Source organism: Dipodomys merriami, unplaced genomic scaffold (assembly GCF_024711535.1).
Source record: "Dipodomys merriami isolate MVZ:Mamm:240054 unplaced genomic scaffold, mDipMer1.0.p SCAF_25, whole genome shotgun sequence".
Taxonomy (NCBI): Eukaryota; Metazoa; Chordata; class Mammalia; order Rodentia; family Heteromyidae; genus Dipodomys; species Dipodomys merriami.
In genome coordinates this window covers 14,898,448-14,920,372 of record NW_027203937.1, presented here as the reverse complement: position 1 = coordinate 14,920,372, position 21,925 = coordinate 14,898,448, and the positions used below count along the sequence as shown (strand labels likewise).

The following is a 21,925-nucleotide window of genomic DNA, read 5'->3' as shown; positions in this document are numbered from 1 at the left end:
AAAGCATGCCAACTTGGATATCTGGATCCATCTCTTCTCCTTCTGAATTGTCAGCCTCTCAAGTTTTATGTGATTAATGTATATGGAGAAAAGTAGAAAAGCCTTAGATTGAGTTAAAAGTGTTCTTGATCCCCCAATTACAATATCCTCTTTTGCAGTGTATCCTTGTTGAACATTTGGAATGAATTAAGACTTTAAACTTCCAGATGTTTAAAGTACTACTGTAAATTTAAACTCATTAAAAACGGGGCAGATTTACTACCTCTACTTAGTTTTGAAGTCTGTTGTTCACTTTGTCCAAATAATTTATGGAACCAAATACAGTGGCATGTATTCTATTTATATAGTATTTATGGTAAGAAATAAGGTGCATAAAAAGGTCTGGAAACTTACTACTACTTTAGCCAACCTATAGATCACACTTATTGTTGTTTCTAAGCTAGTAATTGTTTCCTGAAACTGATCTAGTGGATATTTTTATGCTAATCTGTACTAAAAATGACTTTGTTTTTTCTGGCCGCAAAAAGCTGGCGGCAGAGGAGCATTTGATTATGGCAAAAAGACAGCTGCACCCACTCTTGTGAAATAAATGGACCTGGATCTACAGTCCTTTGTGGTAGTGTCTTGGCAGCCAAACAAAGGTGGCAGCATTTCTACACCCAGTTTGTAAAGCCTCAGAAGTTTCAGGCTGTGATTTTTTTTTTTTTTCAGGGAACCCATGTCGACTATAATAAGTACATTTTAGATGCTGTGCTGAAAAGCTGGCAATGGATAAAGCAAGAACATAAAAGAAGCCTATTCCCAAAGCAAATATTTCTTTTACAAACCTTTAAGAATGAAGTGGCTTTCATAATCAATTTTAAAACTGAAGGCCTGGATTGAAGTACCTGGCTCTGGCACTCATTAGCTATGTAATTTGAGGGAATTAATTTACCTCTAAGCAGGGTTGGTTTCTCAACTGAAAAGCGAGGATAATGCCTGCGTAGGTTTTTCTGGAAACTTGAATGAGATAATCAAGATGCTCTGTAAGCTCTGAAGTATCATATAAATATTAATAAACACTGTAAGTACAATTTTCCTGTGACTTATGAATGACTACTTTAAACAGTACTTAAGAAGTCTGCTCTTAAAATGAAACAAAAAATAAACCAGACTCTACCTACTGCAGAGAAGCTGGTCTCTGGAGGGCTCTTTCAACTCAAAGCACTACTTACCTCACCCTAGTTCTTCTAGGAATTAAACAGAAATTACATCAAACTTTTCATAACTGTTTTCATCCATAGATAATTCATAAATTAGTACTTTTAAGCATTCAATATTCTTAAAGCTTAAAATGTTTAGTGTTTGTTGCATAGACACTTTTGCACACAATGTGGTACCTGAAAACCAGCTCCTTCCTTCATTTCCTCATCCTTCAAGAATCTAGGCTGGCCAAATGATTGCTTTGACCAGAAGACTGTGGTTTAAATGACATTTTGTGAGTTCCTGAGCCCAGGTTTTAAAGCTACTGCTTCATCTGTCTTCTTAGTACTCTAAGACTACCATTTCATAAACCCAAGATAAATGACCACATGGAAAGGCCAAGTAAGTATCCCATTCAGATCCTAGCTGACCTGCCAATGCAAAAAGCCCAGATGAGACTTACAAAACCATAAATCTGTGAGATGTGATTAAATGGTTTCTTTCCAGGGTTGGAAATGTCTAGCTCTAGTCATATATGGCCTGCAAAATCATTTGGTACATTACAGGATAGACACACCAGCTGCTCATGGCCAGTCTGCCTGTATTAATAATTTTGTATGGCTTTCATATGCTGTTTTAAAACTCAAGAAAAAAAGTCCTTACGCCATATTTGAATGGTAGTAAGAAGCTTTAGGTTATGATTGTGATGAGGTTACTAATCATACAGCACACAATTCTCACAGCACAATCTTAAGGTTGGTTGTGTAGTTAAGGAAACAGACCGAGTATGTAGGCTGTCAAAGTCCTATGACCATCAAGTTTCCTAAGAACTGGATGCAGGTCCTGAAAGGCCAGCTCTCTCCTTCACTGTCATCTTGTCATCATGAACTTGGTCAGTTCTTTCTGCCAAGGACAGAGGCATCTTTCAGAGCTGTGGAAATGATTTTTTTTTTTTTAAATCTTGCTGTCTTTTTATAATCTGCATGGGTTCTGTGTCCTGAGTTAACATATCTACTAAATTTACCCACAACAGGAATGCTCTGCCAACTGTCACTAAGATTCAGTTCTTCAGTAAATGCACTCCATTAACACTAAGTGCAGTTTCTGCAGTTTGAATGACACTAACTTATCCCAACACAAAGTAATCCAATGGTAGCCATGCAACTGAATTCATTTAACTAGCACTAATAGGACAAACTTAAGACCATTTATATTAGGAGCCACAGAATACATAATATTTAAAGTCAGGTAAATGGTAATAAGCTCTTACTTTTAATATTTTATATACCTTGAGTAATACACCTCATATAAAAAAAGCCACAAAACACTTCATTTGAATTGTATAACTGATTATTGTAAGAGAATTTACAAGAATGTGTTTTGACTCATCAAAAATAATGTATCTGGGGATTTAGCTCAGTGGAAGAACACTTGCCTGGCAAGTGTAAAGGCCCTGAGTTTGGTCCTCAGCTCTGGGAAAAAAAAGTATTTGAACTTTAAACAAAATTCACATTTTATTTAGATTGAAATAAACTATACAAAATTGATTTTCTTCACCAAAAATAACAGCAATCTTTTTCTGTATTGTTTCTAGATAAACCACAAAACATTTATTTTTGTAGGTTTTTCTTGTAAATCAAGACGAGGCAGTAGATATAATCACGGAAAAAGACAGAAGCAAACAGACAAGTCAGTTGCCTGTGTAGCTGGCCTTGGATTCTGTCTTGACCATGAAGCAGAAATGTTCAACATTTACCTGCTGAAAAGCTTATGAAAATGTAGGCTCAACAAAGGAATGTAAACAGCAACAATCAGATGTAAAGCAGCAAGAGCAAGCTCTTCCATTCAAACTTCAACTGTGGCTTGTTTCTGAGTTCCCTTGATAGACAAAAATCTACATGGAAACCTTTGGGTGAGCTTACACATTTCCCTCTCTGGTAATTCCCTTAACTATCTGTTAAGATTTTTTTTACCTTTGTGCTGGGCATTGAACCCAGAAGCTTTGTGCATGCTAGGTAAGTGCTCTACCCCTGAGCTACATCCCTAGCCCCTGGTTCTTTGAGACAGGATCTCATATGTAGCCCAGGCTGGTCTTGAATTTGACATTTTCCTGCCTCCATCTACCCCGTGCTGCCAAAACAGAGTTTTAACATTATACTTAAAACTCCTATCAGTCAAAAGCCAATGGTGAGCTTCATTTTAACATTTCATAAAATGAATTCCTTCCTTTTCCATACTTCCTCAAATTCATTTTCATCAAATGATGAGTAACTACCTGGCAACTAGATCCACAGTGATAATGATGTATCTAAAATGACTTAACTAAAACAGTTCCACAGTGACACTATCAGAGGTCACTGAGAGGTGAAGCACGGCACTTCCAATGCCATTTTCTGGAAGAAGAGACAGGTATTCAAAGCATGAAAATTCAAACAGGGGCCACTTATATAAGCAGATTATCAATGGCTAGTATATTCATTTGGAGGCCTAGAGGCAATGTGGCCTGAACACCTAAACCACTCTTCTTCCAAATATCAAATAAGAGAAAGCCCATTTTAAAAGTCTTTTAAGTATTTTCAATGGTTTCTGAATTATCTGTAGGAAGCTCTGACTTAGTTGTATAAAGTTTGATATATGTGTCCACCATTAGATCCAGATCATGTTTTATATCAAAATTTATGTTAAGCAAAGCCAAGTTACTTGACCTTTGGTCTGTTAAAGTGTTCCTTAAGTATGCTTTGAGGCGTTTTCGTCCATTTTCATAGCGCTCATTTTCAACCTTCATCACAGGAAGAATACATAGGACCTTTAGCAAGGCATATACATTAGGAAAAAACTTGATGTCAGGCAGATGGAGGGCTTCATATATAGTAGATGGGAGCTCTATATCTTTCCCTCTGTGTTTCCACTTAATTCTCCAACAATGAAGCTCAGCTGAGAGGGTATCAGGGTTGGGTAAGTCACTTCGGTACATGTCAGCATGGTGTTCCTCTGATGTGTTGAATTTGAGCTGGCCCATGACTGAGGGAACCAGAGATAAGCATTTAAGAGCTTTGAGGTGTTGTTCTGAGAATATATCTTTAAGTTCCTGAATAATATGCTCCACTGTAGGAACACTTAGGGTTTCTTTATAGTAACTCTCAGAGGTTAGCTGGGATTCCACGTTACCTTGCTGGGCCCTACGGAATTTTCCAGGGAGTTTCATTTGGATATCAAGCTTGGTTGCCAAATTTGTGGCTTCCTCAAACCAAAACTCATGATAAACTTCAATGTTTTCCATCACTTCGTTGAGTGAATGAAGCACTGCAGTCAGGCTACTGGCTGCAAAGAAGACATCAGAAGTTTGTCCCTGGAGATTTTTTCCAAAGGCTCTTGTAAAAGATAAGACATTTTTAAGAACAACAACGGTAACAATGAAATCAAAGTCTGTCACTGCACTACAGAGAACAAATGCTCGGCCAGCTATACAGTTGTTCCATCTAGTATTTGTGTCACTATTTATACCATCTAAACACAAAACAAGTGCTTGCAGGAGATCCACTAAAATTTCAAAAGCATCATGCCTGCCTGTCCACTGAGAATGGCAAATTTCCTTCAGTTCCTTGCCTCGTTCTTCACTATTCTGAAAAAGAACAGAAATTACATTGTCAAGTTCTAAAAGCAGTTGTGGTGATCGATGGAAAAAAGAACAAATTTCCTCAATTGTTCCTAATGCAACGGATACCCCTATCACAGGGACTGACTTTGCCAACCACATGTTTAAGGCACAGGAAGAGCAGAGTGTGTAGATAGCTTGAGGATATTTCTCTAAAAGTCTTGAAGCAACAATTTTCATTTTGGAAGAAAATCCACTAGACACAATGTAAGCCTGGCCACGACAATACTCCATATTTAGTCCCCACTTCTCAGTTATTGTAGTATGAAATTTCACTGCCAGAATTTCTGCATCGGCTTCATAAGGCAGAAAGCCCACAAATTCCTCTCTTAGGTTATGTGATTCATCAACAAACCTTACCAATACCGGTAGGTGCTCTTCTCCTGCTATGTCCACCACATCATCAGTGATAATGGAAAAGAAGTGGGAATCTCTTACTTCCCTGAGGGTTTCTTCCCGAATGCAACTCTCACAGATCTCTAGCATCTGTTTCTGCTGTGTTTTAGAGCAGAACAACGTGTTCACTGCTGTGGTCTCGAAGCGCTTTCTCAGGACTTCCTCACCAGAATTTATCCGGCACTCCAGCAGGGCCTGGAAATTATCAGGAGTAAAGAGACCATCTGGGATTTCATCAGCCTCATGCCCGTCTAGAGGAATGTTTTGTTTTCCCATAAGAATCAAAATTTCAAATAGAGACTTTAGGTATTCCTTGTTTTCCTTCTCTTCAAGGGTTAAAGGTAAAATGTCTTCATCTTGCTGGTCACCCTCCTCTGCACTGGGGTTCTGAGCATTGCTGTTGTTTGTTTCTTTGTGTTTTTGTTCCTGTTCAGAAGTTTCATCAACTGAAAAACAAAGAGTTAATTTGACAAATAGACTCTTGAGGAACTAAACAAAAACAACAACGAAATTCACAATTTTGATTAGGTAAATAATTAAAATCCACAAACTCATTCATTCAACATTCATAAGCCATTGATCCCAGGATAGAAAGATTAAAGTAAGACACTAGTGTGGAAGACAAACACTATAAACATATATAGTTCTACAAATAAAATCCAGTAATAAAGTGGGAACAATTTCATATCAATTTAAGGCATTTCACCTGTCATTCGGAACAATAACAAATCATGTCCCCAGAAAAAGGAAGGTGAATAGGTGACATTAACTAAGGCATTAAATATTTCATATGCATCACATTACTTTTTTTCAGGCAGATGCTATTGACCCCACTTGCCAAAGTGGGGTAAGAAAGATAGAAGTGAAATTCAAATCCAAACTTGTTTAGCTCTAAGATTTTTCTATCAAACCATTAAGCCACACTTTTGTATGGGAGATAAGATGGCTACACAAAAGCCAATGTAATATAGATTCATGTAATTTGCAATTTAATATTAGTATATTAGAAATCTTAGCCTTATCTCTTCATATTTGGATGGTGATCCAAAATAAGATCTACAGGTTAAGTGTTTACAGTCATATCGATCACTGGTGGCACCAGGCAAAGAATTTAAATCTGAAGTCATGGCTAGAACCTAGTTCTCATAGACTACAATCAGGCCATCAAAAATGGTAGGGTTTCACTGGAAGGAGGGAGAACAGAAAAATTTATTCTTTTACAGATACGAAAGACACAGCAAGGACATCATATAGCAGAAAGTAATCCAGCAAAAGCACTGAGGGAGAAAAGAAGAAAGCTGTCAAATATACAGTTAAGTCCAGTCTGGCTGGAGTCCGTGTAAGCTATGCTTCCAGGTGATCCAGGTCCTCAGAACTTCAGAAAAAGTGAGGAACACCCTTCCCACACTCCCCTAGGCTCAGATGACACCTCTGTTCGTCACACACAATGAAGCAAGTATTCTATGGTTTTAGGTTTTCCCAGCCAAAATGCAAGGTTATGCTGGACACCTGCTTGCTTGCCTCCTCCCCACTTCCTTCCTATTTTTCCTCTCCTCCATTACTAGCTATCAACACATGCCAAGTTTACCATTTCTATATTTCCATAAAGATGTTTACTAAAGAGCATAGAATAGTATCAAGTATAAAGCCAGTACCTCTACTTTTGGTTATCTTTCTATGTAGAAGTCATTCATATGCAAGTTCACTGAGTTCTCTCACCTTGCATTGCTGCCTTCCCTACCTGATTTGAACAGTGCTCCACGTAACCACATAACATGGAAACTAGGCCCACGTTATCACCTACTTACACCCCCCTTCAACAGTTCCAACCACCAGCAGCCTGCAATCAGTTAATTTCTGGCTCATTTTCTAAGCACCATGGGTTACCAGAAACTCCAACACCAAATAAGTATAATTCCCTAAATCTAGCACCAGTCTACTTCTGCATGGAATACCTTTTGCCTCCCTTCTTTGTCTGAATCCATGTTTCCTCATATGTAAAGAAGCCAAACAATATTGTTGAACATAGAGCCTGTGAGATTTATATGAATTTATGTTAAGGACTTGGCATTAATCAAGAATTGTATGACTACTAATAACAAAAGGAAGAGATAATGAAGAGTACCTGTCAAACTGACAAGAACAAAATAATTTCCAGTGCTCATCTTTTGGTGACTCAGCACCTGCAGTTAAGACTACTATGACCACTATGAGCAATGTATCACATTTATTTCTTAAACATTTACCAAGAACTAATTTTGCATCACAAACTGCTACTCTTCCTTCCCTGTCCTAGAATATTCTGTGACCTGCCACTCTTACCACAGAGAGCACCCAGAAGGAAGTAGTCAACTCTGCACTGTCTGTATGTGGTAGTGTGTGTGGCACAATTGCATTCCGAAAAGACAAAATAATCTAAGAATTCAGTCTTTCATAGTTCCTAGCCACAGGACAAAGCCAACCACTCTTACATCCATTTTCACATTAGGTTTTGGATACAAAACATATTTATTTGTCCTTACCAGGACAAGGCCTTTTAAAAAGACATTCAGAAGCTCAGTCATTAACACTATCACTTACTTTTTTTCTGTTTCAGTGTCCTGATTTCATCTTCACTCTAAATAATAAGAAGAAAAATTCTTTAAGAAAGCTGACCTCTAGTATATCATTATACAATCACAAAAGGCCTGTTTTCGAGCTAAATTTTACTCATTCAAGAGCCTAAGTTCTTTATGTTTGCTAGTACTGAGATTGAACTCATCAGGGCCTTGCATTTGCTGGGCAGGTGTTTTACTATTTGAGCCACATACCCAATTCTTTTTACTTTGTTTTATTTTTGTTTTTCAAATAGGGTCTTTCTTTCTACTGGGCCAGTGAGGACCGTGGTTCTCTTATCTATTTTCCATGTAGCTGGTATGACAGGAGTGAACCACCATGCCTAGCATGTTATTGGTTAAGATGGGAGTCTTACAAACTTTCTACCCAGACTGGTCTTGGACTGTGATCCACCCAATCTCAGCCTCCTGTATAACTAATGTTATAAGAATGACCTACCATGTCCAACCATAATTAAAAAAATGTTTATTATGAATTTAGATGTAATATTAATTATATGTATTTATCAATCTGTACATGTCTCATATACCAATATACATTAGATGGATGTAACGTCAGTAACTATGTAGTTATATGTACTTGTCAATCTATACACATATGTCTTTATATATCGATGTGCTTGAAAGCTATCTGCTGAGAGATCCTAAAAATGATGAACACAACCAACACTCAGATCTTGTCTTCCTGTACCATTATTAACAGAAAAAAAAATTAATCTGTAAAGAAATGGGCAATTCCATATCAAAGCCTAGAAAAGTCTGAAAGACAAGAGAAAGTATTGCATTATAACCTGAGACATAAAATAAATTTCCATGGACCCATACTTAAATGGTTGAATAAGAAAGTAAACAGGACAGATTAGATGAGGTGATAACTATTAATTAACCTAATTTTGACAACTATTTCATGATATATGCCTCATTCTACTTACACACACACACACACACACACACACACACACACACACACACACACACAATTTGTGTCCAATTACCCCAATGAAGTTGTAGGAGATTATAAAGCTATAAATATGTACGAAATAATTCTGAATCCTGTCTTCCAGAAGATGAGAAGCTTAATTCCAAAAAACTTAAGATAAGTTGCTTAGGGGAGTGGACTCTTAGAGAAAATTCCTTCCAAAATGAGCAGTATAAAAACAAGGAAAATTGGAGAAATCTGACAACCTTTTCCTCAGCCAGGTGAACAAGATGAACATCAATAATGATGTCTTAACAGACTGTCATATTGAAATGATATACCAAATAAATAGGACAACTGAGAAAAGAAGTTAATCTATATGATTCTAAAAGCCATCACTAAATGTAACATGGCATCCAAATAGGATGCTGGAAAAGAAAAAAAATATTAGGCAAAAACTAAAAAATAATTTGAATAAAGCACACATAGTAAGTTAGCTTTGTGTCTCTATAACAAAATATCTAAAACAACAATTTAAAAGGACTTATTTTATTTTGTGACTCATAGTTTCAACATTTCTAGTGCATACTGAGCAGAACATGTCAAGTGAGAACATGAGGCCCTGAGTTCAAGTCCCAGTTCTGGTGTATACACACATACACATATGCACAGAAAAATATATAGTATGTGGATTAATATGCTGTAAATTAAATACACTGACATGGGTACAAACAGGAAGGGAAAGAGTAAGAATGGTAATAGTGGAAGAAATAAAAATAGTAAAAGAAAGTAAGAGCCTCGCTAGCAGCAAAGAGGATAGAAGACCATGGACTAAGTGGGCTAAGAAATTTTTTTACCTAAGGGCAAAAAAAAAAAAACAGGTTTCAATAATCAGCACTGAAAGATTTTTCTAAACCTTTAATAAGGATAGCATTCTTATTTTAAAAAATTGTGCTGAATTCTAGAACTATACCTCAATTCCATTTCCTTTATTATCAAACAAAGGTAACTCTCCCTGCCCCCGATCCCAAGGAAAAGAACAGTACACTTTGGCCCAAGTCAACAAGTATTAACTGGCTATATTTGAGGGAGTTTTCCAAATGTGAATAGTACTAAAGTAAACAAATCATCTTATATCCAGGATAGTTAATAAACACAGCATACATTTCCCATCATGTTATCTTTGAAACAGAGGACAACTTAGATCAATTTATAACACAGATGTGCTTATATTTAATTTCACAGTATTATGAAAATTGAAGGTCCAAAGACATACCAATTCTTTTATTCGTTTTCTATGTCTGCTATGTGGATTGTTCAAATGACTGGTAAGATCAAATATTGTTGGTATTGCATTATCTCGAAGAACGGTCCTGTAAGGACTCTACAAAAGAAAAATGTGTTAATTCAGAAATGATCCTTCCAAAAAGTGAACTCCTCAGTATTTCAATTATGTCTCTAAAATATATACACTTGAAAATTTAATCTTACTCCTGGGAATGGAGTCAGTTCAGGTCAGTTACTATTTGTTTCTGCATTTGTCCTTCTGGCAATCTTTATCTATTCTGTACTTCTAGAATCTATCAAGTCTAGAGGACTTGCAGGTCTCCCAATAAGCTACCCTACTGTATGTCCTAAAGCAATGCTTCCCTCATTACCTGCTATTCACACCACTGTGGCCAGTATTACTGAGAAACATCAAGGCTTAGTGAAGATAAAAATATTGGATTGGGATCCAAACCCAAACATCGAGAAACTAGTCCAGTCCCTACCAATGACACCTAAAAGACTAACTAGTGCTTCCTCCTCATTTTAGACCTGTTTCCTTTGTTCATTCAAGTATTGAGATAATTATTTCCCCAAATGAAAACATTCACATACCAATAATGATCATAATGATAACTGTTTCCATTATATCACCGTATGTATTTTTATATAATATTCTTATCTTTTTTTGTGTGCTGGGCCAGGAGTTTTGAAGTCCCTGAGCTTCTTTTGCTCAAGGCTAGTGCTCTACCACTTGAGCCACAGTTCCAATTCTGGATTTTTAGTAGTTTACTAAAGATAAGAGTCTCATGGACTTTCCTGCTCAAGCTGGCTTCAAACTACAATCCTCAGATTTCAGCCTCCTGAGTAGCTGGGATTATAGGCATAAGCCATTGGCACCTGGCTATGTATGTTTTAAAATCAACATTGTCCTAAGCAAGAAGAAGAAAGAAGCAGAAGCAGCAGCAGCAGCAGCAGCAGAAGCATCATCATCATCATCTCTGGTAGTCTAAATTATATTGTCACAAATTACAAGTTTTCTAATATAAAAACAGATCCATAGCTGGGTGCTGGTGGCTCACTCCTGTAACCCTAGCTACACAGGAGGCTGAGATATGAGGATCAAGGTTTAAAGCCAGCCCAGGCTTTATTCTCCAATCAGCTACCAGAAAACTGGAAGTGGCACTGTGGCTCAAATGGTAGAGCACTAGCCTAGTGCTCAAGACAAGCCCCATGACCCAAATCAACAAAAACAACAAAACAAAAACAAACAAAAAAACAACAACAAACAGAGGCTGGGAAGGTGACTCAGTGGTGGAGTGCTTGCCTTGCATGCATGAAGCCCTGGGTTTGATTCCTCAGCACCACATAAGCAGAAAAGGCTGGAAGTGACTCTGTGGCTCAAGTGGTAGAACACTAGCCTTGAGCTGAAGAGCTGAGGAACAGTGCCTAGGCCCAGAGTTCAGGTCCCACGACCAACCAAAAAAAAAAAAAAAAAAAAAAAAAGTGACGTCTAGAAAGGGAAGGTTTGGGCATGAAATTAAAAATTAGTGATGGAGCTGGGCGCCAGTGGCTCATGCCTGTAATCCTAGCTACTCAGGAGGCTGAGATGTGAGGACTGAGCTTCAAAGCCAGCCTGAGCAGGAAAGTCCATGAGACTCTTATTCTCCAATTAACCATATGAAGACCAGAAGTGGTGCTGTGGCTCAAGTGGTAGAGCACTCACCTTGAGCTGAAGAGCTGAGGGACAATGCCCAGGCCCAGAGTTCAAGCCCTATGACCGACCAAAAAAAAAAAAAAAATTACTGATGGAAATGTGTTTTCACATTATCTGTATGATTTTGTTTCTTCCTGTATGTAGCACACAAAAGTATTGGTTCTAACACTAAATCTATAAAATGGCAAAGAGTATTATTCCTAAACGAAGACATCATTCATTAAAAAAAAAAAACCTCTAGATAAACTGCTCTAAATAAAAACACAAGACATTAACTTAAACTTACACTGTTACAATCACTAGAATTTTTTGTCAGTTCAAAAATGGTTATCTCTGAGTGGGAATGGGATATCAAGAATAGGAGGTTAAAACAAAATAAAGAACAAAATAAAAGTAAATACTCAGTTTCAAATTTATCTTCATTTTAGAGTGTCAGGACATAGGTACACCTTCAATTAATAGATTAAAATTTGCATTTCCAACCAGAGAGAGGGAGGGAGAAAAGCTGAGTCCTTCTATTACTTACAGTTCTACAGATCATGGAGGTCTCAAAGTGTTTGGCACATAGTCGATAATGTTTATTCAGCTGATCAGGTGTTTTGTCTTCCAAATCTGCTCTTCTACAATTCTCTACCCACTTCTGGCATCTACAGGCAAAACCAAATATGGAATATGAGCTCAACATTTAAATTTCAGCATTTGGATTACACACCTGTAACCCTAGCATGAGGTAAAAGGAGAATTACAAGTTTGAGGCAAGCTTAGAACACACCAAGCAAGAGTTTGTCAAAGAGAGAGAGAGAGAGAAAGAGAGAGAGAGAGAGAGAGAGAGAGAGAGAGAGAGAACAAGACAGCCAGGAGCACACATATAAACCCAGCTTTACAAGAGGCAGAAATCAGGACATTCAAGGTTCAAGCTAGCACAGACAAAAAGTGAGCAAACTCTTATCTAAATGAATAAGCTAGGTATGATGGTCCTAGGTCCAAGGTTCTAGCTATACCTCCCAGGTATAACTGAGGCATAGGTAAAGAGGATCAAGGTTAAGGACAGTTCCAAGCAAAAATCCTAAGTTCATGTTGAGAGGATGAAATTGTTTGGAACACAGTGTAAATGTGTGGAGATATAACAATGATTTCCCCCCCCCCCAACATAACAGATATAAGCTAATAAAAAAACAAAAACATGAGTAAAAGAAATAATTTAAGACCCCTATCTGAAAAATAACTAACAAAGGGCTTGAAGTCAGCTTAAATGAGCACTTGTTTAAGAGCAAAACCCCAAGTTCAAAATCCTATGATTATACACACATATACATACATGCACAAAAACTAGGTAAATTTCTGCAATGGATTCTTTTCCTTAAAACAATTTGAAGAAGCTGATGAATAGCAAAATGAGATTTAGAAGAAACCTTACGATTCTTTCAATATAAACTCTTTAATTTCAGACAAAGTTAATAAAACTTGCTGAAAGTATGTATAAAATCAGTAGCAAAACTAGAACTTAAACTTGTATCTCAACTCCCAGATCATCCCAGCACCAGAAAGAACTCAATGATCAGCAGAACAAATGAAAAGTTTCACAACCCATAAAGCCATCAAGCTAACCTTCCCTTAGGGAATCTGCTCATGGGAATTAATCAAATGAAGCAATACCATCATTGCAGATAATTAGCAGGTAGAGTTATACTAATGACTAGAGTTTCTGGTGAAAGCATGAAGGCTATACTCATTTACTCATCATAAATATTATTTATTATCTACAATTATAAATATACAAATGAGACTGCAAGCTCTAGGAATGCAGGCTGTTTACATATCTAATACATAATATTGATAGTGAATACATACACTCTTGGTGTTTAAATTTACTCAGAAAAATAATGATAATAATGCTTACTAAGCACATAAGAGCTAAGAAACTAGTCAAGTCCTCTCTAAAGGTGGATATTATTATCTGACCTCTACAGATGAAGAAACCAAGGCACAGAAATGCTGATTAGCGAAAAGTCACAAGTAGATACTCTTCACTCAATGGATAGTCACAAATTTGAATATATTTATATATAATTATATAATAGTATACTTTCTCATGTCTTAACACTATTGTCCCCCCATTTGTACTCTTACATTCATTTCCTCTATGCTAAATATGTAAAATCATGGTGATATATATATATATATATATATATATATAATTTTTAAGCTACAATCACACATGTAAACTATACATTTCATTTAACCAAGAAGTATTATACTGCTCAGTATAATGATGTATCTTAGCATTTTACAGTTAAACACTATAAACACTTCATGTTTCAAAATCCAAATATTAAGTATTAAACCTGTCTTACTATAAAATCATGCTATACTACTACAGTTAATTACTACAGTTTTTAAATTCTTAATCTCTGGAGATCTTCTACATAGACTACTACCTCTGAACTAAGTTAAAATGGATTTTGATACTAATAACAACTAATTCCAAAAACCAAAAAGAACAGGTTGATTATGGGACAGCCCAACTAATTATACCTATATATATATAGGTATATATATATCTTAGAAATAAATCTAGTGAGAAACATACAAGATCTCTTTCAAAGGATGCATCAATTCTTCCCAAATTGATTTATTAATTCAAAATAATCCCAGTATGTTCATGAGTGAACATATGTATGTAGGAGAAAGAGAAGAAGGGACAAAATTGGGGGAGGGTTGAGAGAAAATTCTACAACTTTTTATACAGACATTCAAAGGCCCCAAAATAGTTAAGACAAACAAGAAAGGAAATTAAGTTGAAAACCTTATAAAGTAAGGTAAAGGTGTGGTTCAAATGCCTGATTAGCAAGTGTGAGGTCCTGAGTTCAAACCTTAATGCTGCCAAAAAAAAAAAAAGAAGAAAAAAGAAAATTTAGTATTGTCCAAGGATAGAACAATGAAACAAAATACAAGCAGTGAAAATGGATTTTCTTCAATAAACACGGTCAGTTACATATAATTATGAAGATGAAAATAAATTCGAAGTGATCAGAGTTTTAAAATAAATACAAAATAATAAAGCCTTTAAAAGACAGTGCAGAAGGCGGGCACCGGTGGCTCATGCCTGTAATTCTAGCTACTCAGGAGGCTGAGACCTGAAGATCGAGGTTCAAAGCCAGCCTGGGCAGGAAAGACTGAGAGACTCCTATCTCCAGTAAACCACCAGAAAACTGGAAGTGGCGCTGTAGCTCAAGTGGTAGAGTGCTTGCCTTGAGCTGAAGAGCTGAGGGACAGCGCCCAGCCCCAGAGTTCAAGCCCCACAACCGACAAAAAAAAAAAAAAAAAAGTGCAGAAAAGACCAGCAATTTTCCTTCACTGAAAGAAACCAGTACCATCCGAATGCTGGTGACTCATGCCTATAACCATAGTTAATCAGGAGGCTGAGATATGAGATTAAAAGTTCAAAGCCAATTCAAGCAGACAAATCCAACAGATTGTCTGCCAGAAATAGAACTGTAGCTCAAATGGTACACAGCACCAACCTTAAGCAGAAACAAAACAATCCACTTTGCCCCTCATAGTAGAAAAGGTAAGTAGTAGTGTTCAATAGAATCCTATCTGCCATGGAAATAACAAACTACCTATGGGCTCAAAAATACGTAAAATGAAGAAGCCAAGAGAAAATGTTTTATGATTCTTATTATATGAAATTCAAGAACAGCCAAATGAAGCAATGGTTTTGTTCAGTTGAAGAGTTAACACATGAATGGAACTCCCATGTACAACTACTTAAAGATAATAAAAATATTTTTTAAAAGATACTAAAAAAAAAAAAGAGCTAACACATGAGGCTTGAAATTGGTATCCTTGGAAAGGCCTCTTTGTTAAGGGCCTTTGGAAGGTGTCTGAGAACTTGGCTGGTACATGGTTTCCTACACAGACATAAAATATTTCCTGACTGGTAAGGTACCTAGACTGTATAGACAATATTGAACAACTGCTTCCTTCTGGGAATGTGAAGTTTTAGTACATGCTAGGCAGAAACTGCCTAGCTGACTAGGCCCCAATTAAAAACCCTGGGTTCTGGGTCTCTAATGGCAGCTCCATTTTCATTGCTGAGGAAAAAAATGGGCTAAGTGTGACAGGAGGTAGAGCGTATAATGAATATCTCTTAACTCCCCGATTCCCGCCCCTGACAATCCAGGTATATGTAACTTTACTACATTGCTATGATACAGCTTAGCTTTGAATGCAACTAGATAAGGAGTCTTAGAGTCCTAGTGAACTTCTAAATAGGGATTGATCTTGAGACTCCTCAATATAGTGATAGAACAGTAGATACATTAGGGAGAATCACCTGAGAGTAGGTACAAAGTAGTTTCTGAGGTCTAGGTCACATTCAAGATTCCCCTCATTCTTCTCCCTACCTCCAAAACTTAATATAAGGTATTTGAAGTCACACTATTGAGGGTAGTGGGATAATGACTGGGAAGGCAATGGAGGTATGAAAAGGAGGTTGGGATGCTAACAGTGTTTTTCAAAAATTTCATTCACATGTCACTGAAAACCCAATGTGCTTCATATACATTTATGATTTCTGACCAGTGTATGTATGTTTTTGCATCAATAAGATTTAAGTTACCTATGACAACAAGTAACTTTCTTCTATGCATGTATGGATGTTATTTATATACATATATAGAGTACACACTTACATATCTCTCAGATTTTTACCCATGTCTCTCCCTTGTTATTCTCTGTTCCATGTACTCTAGACTAGCCTTTTCCTTTTGTAGAGTGATATCCTGAATCTCTCTCTCTCTCTCTCTCTCTCTCTCTCTCTCCTGAACAATCTTTTATTTAATTCATTAAACAACAGCAACATTGGCCAGCCCCAGTGGCTCACACCTGTAATCCTAGCTACTCAGGAGTGATTGTAGTTCAAAGCCAGCCCAGGGCAGGAAAGGCTGTTAAGATTCTTATCTCCAATTAACCACCAGAAAACCAAAAGTAGAGCTGTGGCTCAAAGTGGTAGAGTGCTGGCCTTGATCACAAAAGCTCTAGGACAGTGTCTAGGCCCTGAGTTCAATCTCCATGACTGACCAAAAAAAAAAAAAAAAAAAAAAAAAAGCAACATCACTGTCCATTAACATAATATTCTAATGAAAAATGCATTTTCAAAATAAACAATGTTTTACAAGAAATGACAGTTTTCATCTTTGCAAATTTAAAGTCTAGCTTAACAGAAAAAAAGTGGGATTCTCATATCTGCTTTTGTATTTACTCAGTTGCCATAAATCCAGCCTGACAGTTTCAGCCAGTTTAAGACTATTAAAGCACATTTCCCACAGGGCACCGGTGGCTTACACCTGTAATCTTAATTACTCAGGAAGCTGAGATCTGAGGATTGCTTTTCAAAGCCAGCCTAAACAGGAAAGTCCATGAGACATCTCAAATTAACCACCAAAAAGTTAGAAGTGGAGCTGTGGCTCAAGGGGTAGATAGCTAGTCTTAAAAAAAAAAAAAAAAAAAAAAAAGCTTAAGGACAGCACCCAGACCCTCACTTCAAGCCCCTTTAGAAATGGCACAAAATGAAGACATAAACATACACATATATTCCCCTTTATAATGTAATTTTAGATAGTCATCAAAATACACAAATGACAGTATCTTCAAAATCAGCCTTTTCACACTTGGTTATTGTTCTATCTTATAGTTTCAACAGATCTTTTATCTATTCATGTGTCTATAAAAATCATAAATTAGGTCTGAGAAGTTGGCTCAGTGGTAGAGTGCTTGCCTCGCATGCATGAGGCATTGGGTTCGATTCCTCAGCACCACATAAACAGAAAAAAGCTGGAAGTGGTGCTGTGGCTCAAGTGGTAGGGGGCTAGCCTTGAGCTGAAGAGCTGAGGGACAGTGCCCAGGCCCAGAGTTCAGCCCCCATGACTGACCAAAAAAAATAAATAAAATCATAAATTATTATTTTAAACAATGACTTAAATATACAAACCATCCAATGGCTAACATTACATACAACATAAAAATTATTAGATTCAATGTTGTCAATGACTTCATCAGAAAATTATTTAGGATTAGAGCTGTCAAGTTCGTGATAGCATATATCAATTTTCCAACATTGTAATTTTCACCTCAATTCTACAATGTTAGTTATTTTCCTTAAGTGATAAACTTATTAGCTGGGTATGGTGGAACTGCTTGTAATCCCAGCATTTGGTGGTTGAAGAAGCAAGACTGAGAGTTTATGTCAGTCTATATAACAAGATCTTGTCTAAAAAAAAAAAAAAAAAAGCAACAGGCTTACTTCATATATTTTTGAGAAAATGTCTATCGAACAACCAGATCTGATCATATATATTTTTTAACTCTAGAAAACACAATATTCAAATTATCTGAGCAATGATGCTTTAATGTTTCTATCCCACCCCCACCCCAGCCAACTCACCCTATATACTCCTGAAAGGACACACATTAAAAAAAAAATAACATCAGTGCTGTTATGAAAATAGCTTCGACACTGCAAATTCTCTTAAAGGACCTTGGGAACGGCTATGATCTGAATGTGTCTCCCCACCTCCCAACTCACATGTTGAGACTTAATTCTCAGTGCAATGGTGTTGGGAAGTGGGACATCTGCAGGGAGACTAGGTCAAAAGGGAAGAGTCCTTTAAAATGGGTTTAATACTTGTATAAAAGATGCCAAAGTGTCAGGCTCTAGTGGCTCATGCCTGTAATTCTAGCTACTCAGGAGGCTGAGATCTGAGGATCTCAGTTCAAAGCCAATCTGGGCAGGAAAGTCCTTGAGACTCTTATCTCCAATTAATCAAAGAAAAAGCCAGAAGTAGTGCTGTGGCTCAAGTGGTAGAGTGATAGTCTTGAGCCAAAAGAGCTCAGGGACAGTGTCTAAGCCCAGAGTTCAAGCTCTAGGACCAGCCAAAAAAAAAAAAAGGCCCAAGAGATTTTGTTTCCTCTTCTGCCATGTGAGGAAACAGCAAGAAGGTACTTTATGAAGCTAAGAACAAATCCTCTGGCTAGACACCAAATCTGTCGAAGACCTGGCTTCAGAATTCCCAGCATCCAAAACTATGAGAAATTAAAGTCCTGTTATTGATAAATTACCCTGTCTAAGCTATTTTGTTCCAGCAGCCCACATGGACTAAGATAAAGATGTTCATAAATCCCCATAAAGGCTATTGTTTTTCATTTTACAAGACAGAACAAATTTCAAATAATCTTGATTAAATCTACCAAAGAACCTTGGAAGAGCAGGACACCATGCCTCATGCCTGTAATCCTAGCACCTGAGGAGCTGAGATCTAAGGATTGCAGTTTGAAATCAGCAGGGCAGGCAAGTTTGTGACTCTTATTTCCAATGAACTACTAAAAACCCAGAAATGGAGCTGTGGCTAAAAGTGGTAGGGTGCTGGCCTTAAGCACAAAATCTCAGAGACAGTGTCCAGGCCCAAAGGACCAGCACCAAGAAAAGAAAAAAAAAGAACCTTGGAAGTCTTTACTCTTAAGGTTGAGGTAGCATTAATTGCCTAAGGAGGAAAAGAGCTTCAATTGCCCAACTTACTCTGGGTGCAATTAATTAGCTCCACAAGTAATTTTTACCTGATTTGGGAATGAGTAAGTTGCCCACATGTTTCCACCAGGACTTTTTATTAGGCAAGCCACCCTAGGATAATAGGTTGGTAACCAACGACCAATTTTAGGTATGAATGACTTCCATGCATGGCCCTAAGTTGAGTTAACCCTTATAATATTTCACTTTAAAGGCACATTATGCCAGGTGCTGGTGGCTCACACCTATAATTCTAGATACCAGGAGACTAAGATCTGAAGATTGTGGATCAAAGCCGGCTCAAGCAGGAAAGTCTGTGAGATTCTTCTCTCCAATACTCAAAAAAGTTGGAAATAGCCCTGTGGCTCAAATGGTAAAGCACTAACCTAGAGAAAAAGAATCTCAGGGACAGAACCTTGGCCCTGAGTTCAAAACCCAGAGAGGTACACAAAAAAGGGCCCCAAACTAGTAAGAACTATGATGATACCCAAACCCCACAATTTCAACTTTTTGTTTTTGTAGTACTGTAGTTTGAACTCAGGGCCTCAAGCTCACTCTGCTTGCTTAGCTGCTGCACTACTGCCTAAGCCATGCCCCTAATTCATTTTTTTGCTGGTTAGAGATGGAGTCTAGTGGATTTTTCCAACCACACTGTTTTAAACAGCAATCCTCCAGATCGCAGCCTGAGTAGATATAGGCCATGCATCTCCCCAGGATGATGAAAAGGGCACTCAACTATAAATGGACAGAAATGACCTGTATTCCTTAATCAGTGTTCCCTGTTACTCCTTTCTTCTAGCCCCAGGCAACCACCAATCTATCTATGGATTGCTCTATTCTGGATATTTCATATAAATTAAATTATATAAAATAGAAGCCTTTGTATCTGATTTCTTTCACTTAGTATAAATAATGCCTGAGATTCATCCATGGTGTAGCACATATTGATACTTCATTTTTTTAGAACATTCTATTGGATTAGTATACATTTTGTTTATCCATTTATCTGTTAATAGACATTTGGACAATTTCCATCTTTTGACTATTGAGAGTAGTGCTATGAATATCTATACTTTTGTTTTTTCTATTAGTGCCTGTTTACAATGCTTTTGGATGTACACCTAAGGGAGTACTGGGTGATATGGTAATTCTGCTTTTGGTTCTGATTTTGAACTATCTTAACAACTAATGATGTGGAGCATTTTTTCATGTGCTGTGAGTCACTAAGTTATTTTCCCCTTAACTGTAAGAAGTCTTTAAATAAATATACATATTTTTATATATTGGGTACTAGATCATTATCAAGTTGTATTATTTGCAAACATCGCGTTCATGCTTTTCTACTCTCTTGGTATATCTTTTGATACACAAAAGTAGTTTTGATGACAATCAACTGTTTTCCTTTCACTGTGTTTCAGTATTAGCTTTAGGTCATCTGCCTAACTATAGGATATTTTAAATCCATTTCTGTATATTGTATGAAAAAAGACATCTATTCTTGAGAGTCCATCAAACCCTTCAAATGTTACATGTCCTAGATCAAATTGTAAACATTTCACCGAGCCCGCTTTTCTCAGTTTATCTCAGTAAAGCTTACTTTAAAAATCTTAGGAGCCATTTTTCACTCCTTTTTCTCTTACAATCCACATCTAAAAATCTTTAGTGAGTTGTTGGCCTCACCTTCAAACCTTATCTGAAATGCAACAATTTACACCTCCTCTTCTACTAATCTTGATTACTGCACTAATCTTTCATTGATCTTCCTGCTTTCACTTTTGCTTCCTTGCATTTAATAACCAGCCAGTGATTTTGTTAAAGTAAAAGCCTCTAAGCTCCGAATTCACTCCTAGGAAACTATCTCACTCATTTTCACATCGATTCCCACGCCCTCACAAGTGTCCCCCTCCGTTATCCTCACAATAACCAAGGCTGATGAGTAACGGTCAAGGCCTGAATTTGAGCACTGTGTAAATGACAAGTCGGAGGGAGGCGGCAGCTGTGACCAGACTTGAGATGAAGGAAGGCAGCCCGGCTGCAGACAGAAACACCGTCGGGGGAGGGGGGGGGAAGAGGAGGGGGCAGCGCCAGGCCCTGAAGACCACAATGCTGGATTCCAATTCCTTCTTTGACAGCTGAGGAAACTGAGGCCGGGGGGGGGGGAGAAGAACGGCGCCCCGAAGTCACAGCGCCAGAGAACCAGGACGGGAGCCCACCGCGTCCCCCCAGCGGCTTCACATTCCGGGAGGCAGCCTGGACGCGGGTCCCCCCGCGGGCGCACGTGCTCCCAGCCGCTCCCCACGCCCCTCGGCTCCAGCCTGCGGCCGGCAGCGCGCCCGGCGCCCTGGGCCCCGCGGCCGGCTCCGACCCGCCCTTACCTGGCCGGGTCCCGCGGGAACCTGAAGAAGGCCAGGTCGGACTGCGTGCTCTTCCGCGTACAGTTGGGGGCCGCGCAGAAGTTCGGCATCGTCGCTCGCCCGCCGGCCGGTCCCGCTCTCCCCTCCCCGCCGCCTCGGGGCCGTCGGCCCGCCCGTCGGGGCCGGGGAGGGGAGCCGGGCCGGCCGGCAGGCTCGGCAGGGCGACGCGCGGGGAGGGGCGGCGCGTGAGCAGC

At 38.1% G+C, this 21,925-nt stretch overlaps 1 protein-coding gene across 2 annotated transcripts; it reads right to left on the bottom strand.

Moving 5' to 3' along the window:
- Positions 1-1,026: 1,026 nt before the first annotated feature.
- On the bottom strand, positions 1,027-21,921 carry Thap12 (THAP domain containing 12). 2 transcript variants are annotated; one of them, XM_070034981.1, is made up of 6 exons: positions 21,693-21,896; positions 12,277-12,397; positions 10,044-10,151; positions 7,814-7,850; positions 5,198-5,679; positions 1,027-4,804 (listed from the first exon to the last, which is right to left on the bottom strand). In XM_070034981.1, exons 1-6 carry the CDS (start codon positions 21,779-21,781, stop codon positions 3,749-3,751), a joined length of 1,893 nt encoding a protein of 630 aa, XP_069891082.1. In that variant the 5' UTR covers positions 21,782-21,896; the 3' UTR covers positions 1,027-3,748. The 2 variants fall into 2 exon arrangements, with proteins under 2 accessions (XP_069891082.1, XP_069891080.1); XM_070034979.1 differs by having other exon boundaries at positions 1,027-5,679; positions 21,693-21,921.
- Positions 21,922-21,925: the final 4 nt, after the last annotated feature.

Bases quoted from the DNA above. Each gene is read 5' to 3' on its own strand.
- Thap12 (XM_070034979.1), bottom strand. From the start codon at position 21,781: ATGCCGAACTTCTGCGCGGCCCCCAACTGTACGCGGAAGAGCACGCAG. The intron at 12,398-21,692 runs GTAAGGGCGGGT...TTTTGCCTGTAG, and splicing joins TTCCCGCGGGACCCGGCCAG to ATGCCAGAAGTGGGTAGAGA. The intron at 5,680-7,813 runs GTAAGTGATAGT...TTTGTTTTTCAG, and splicing joins GACACTGAAACAGAAAAAAA to TTGATGAAACTTCTGAACAG.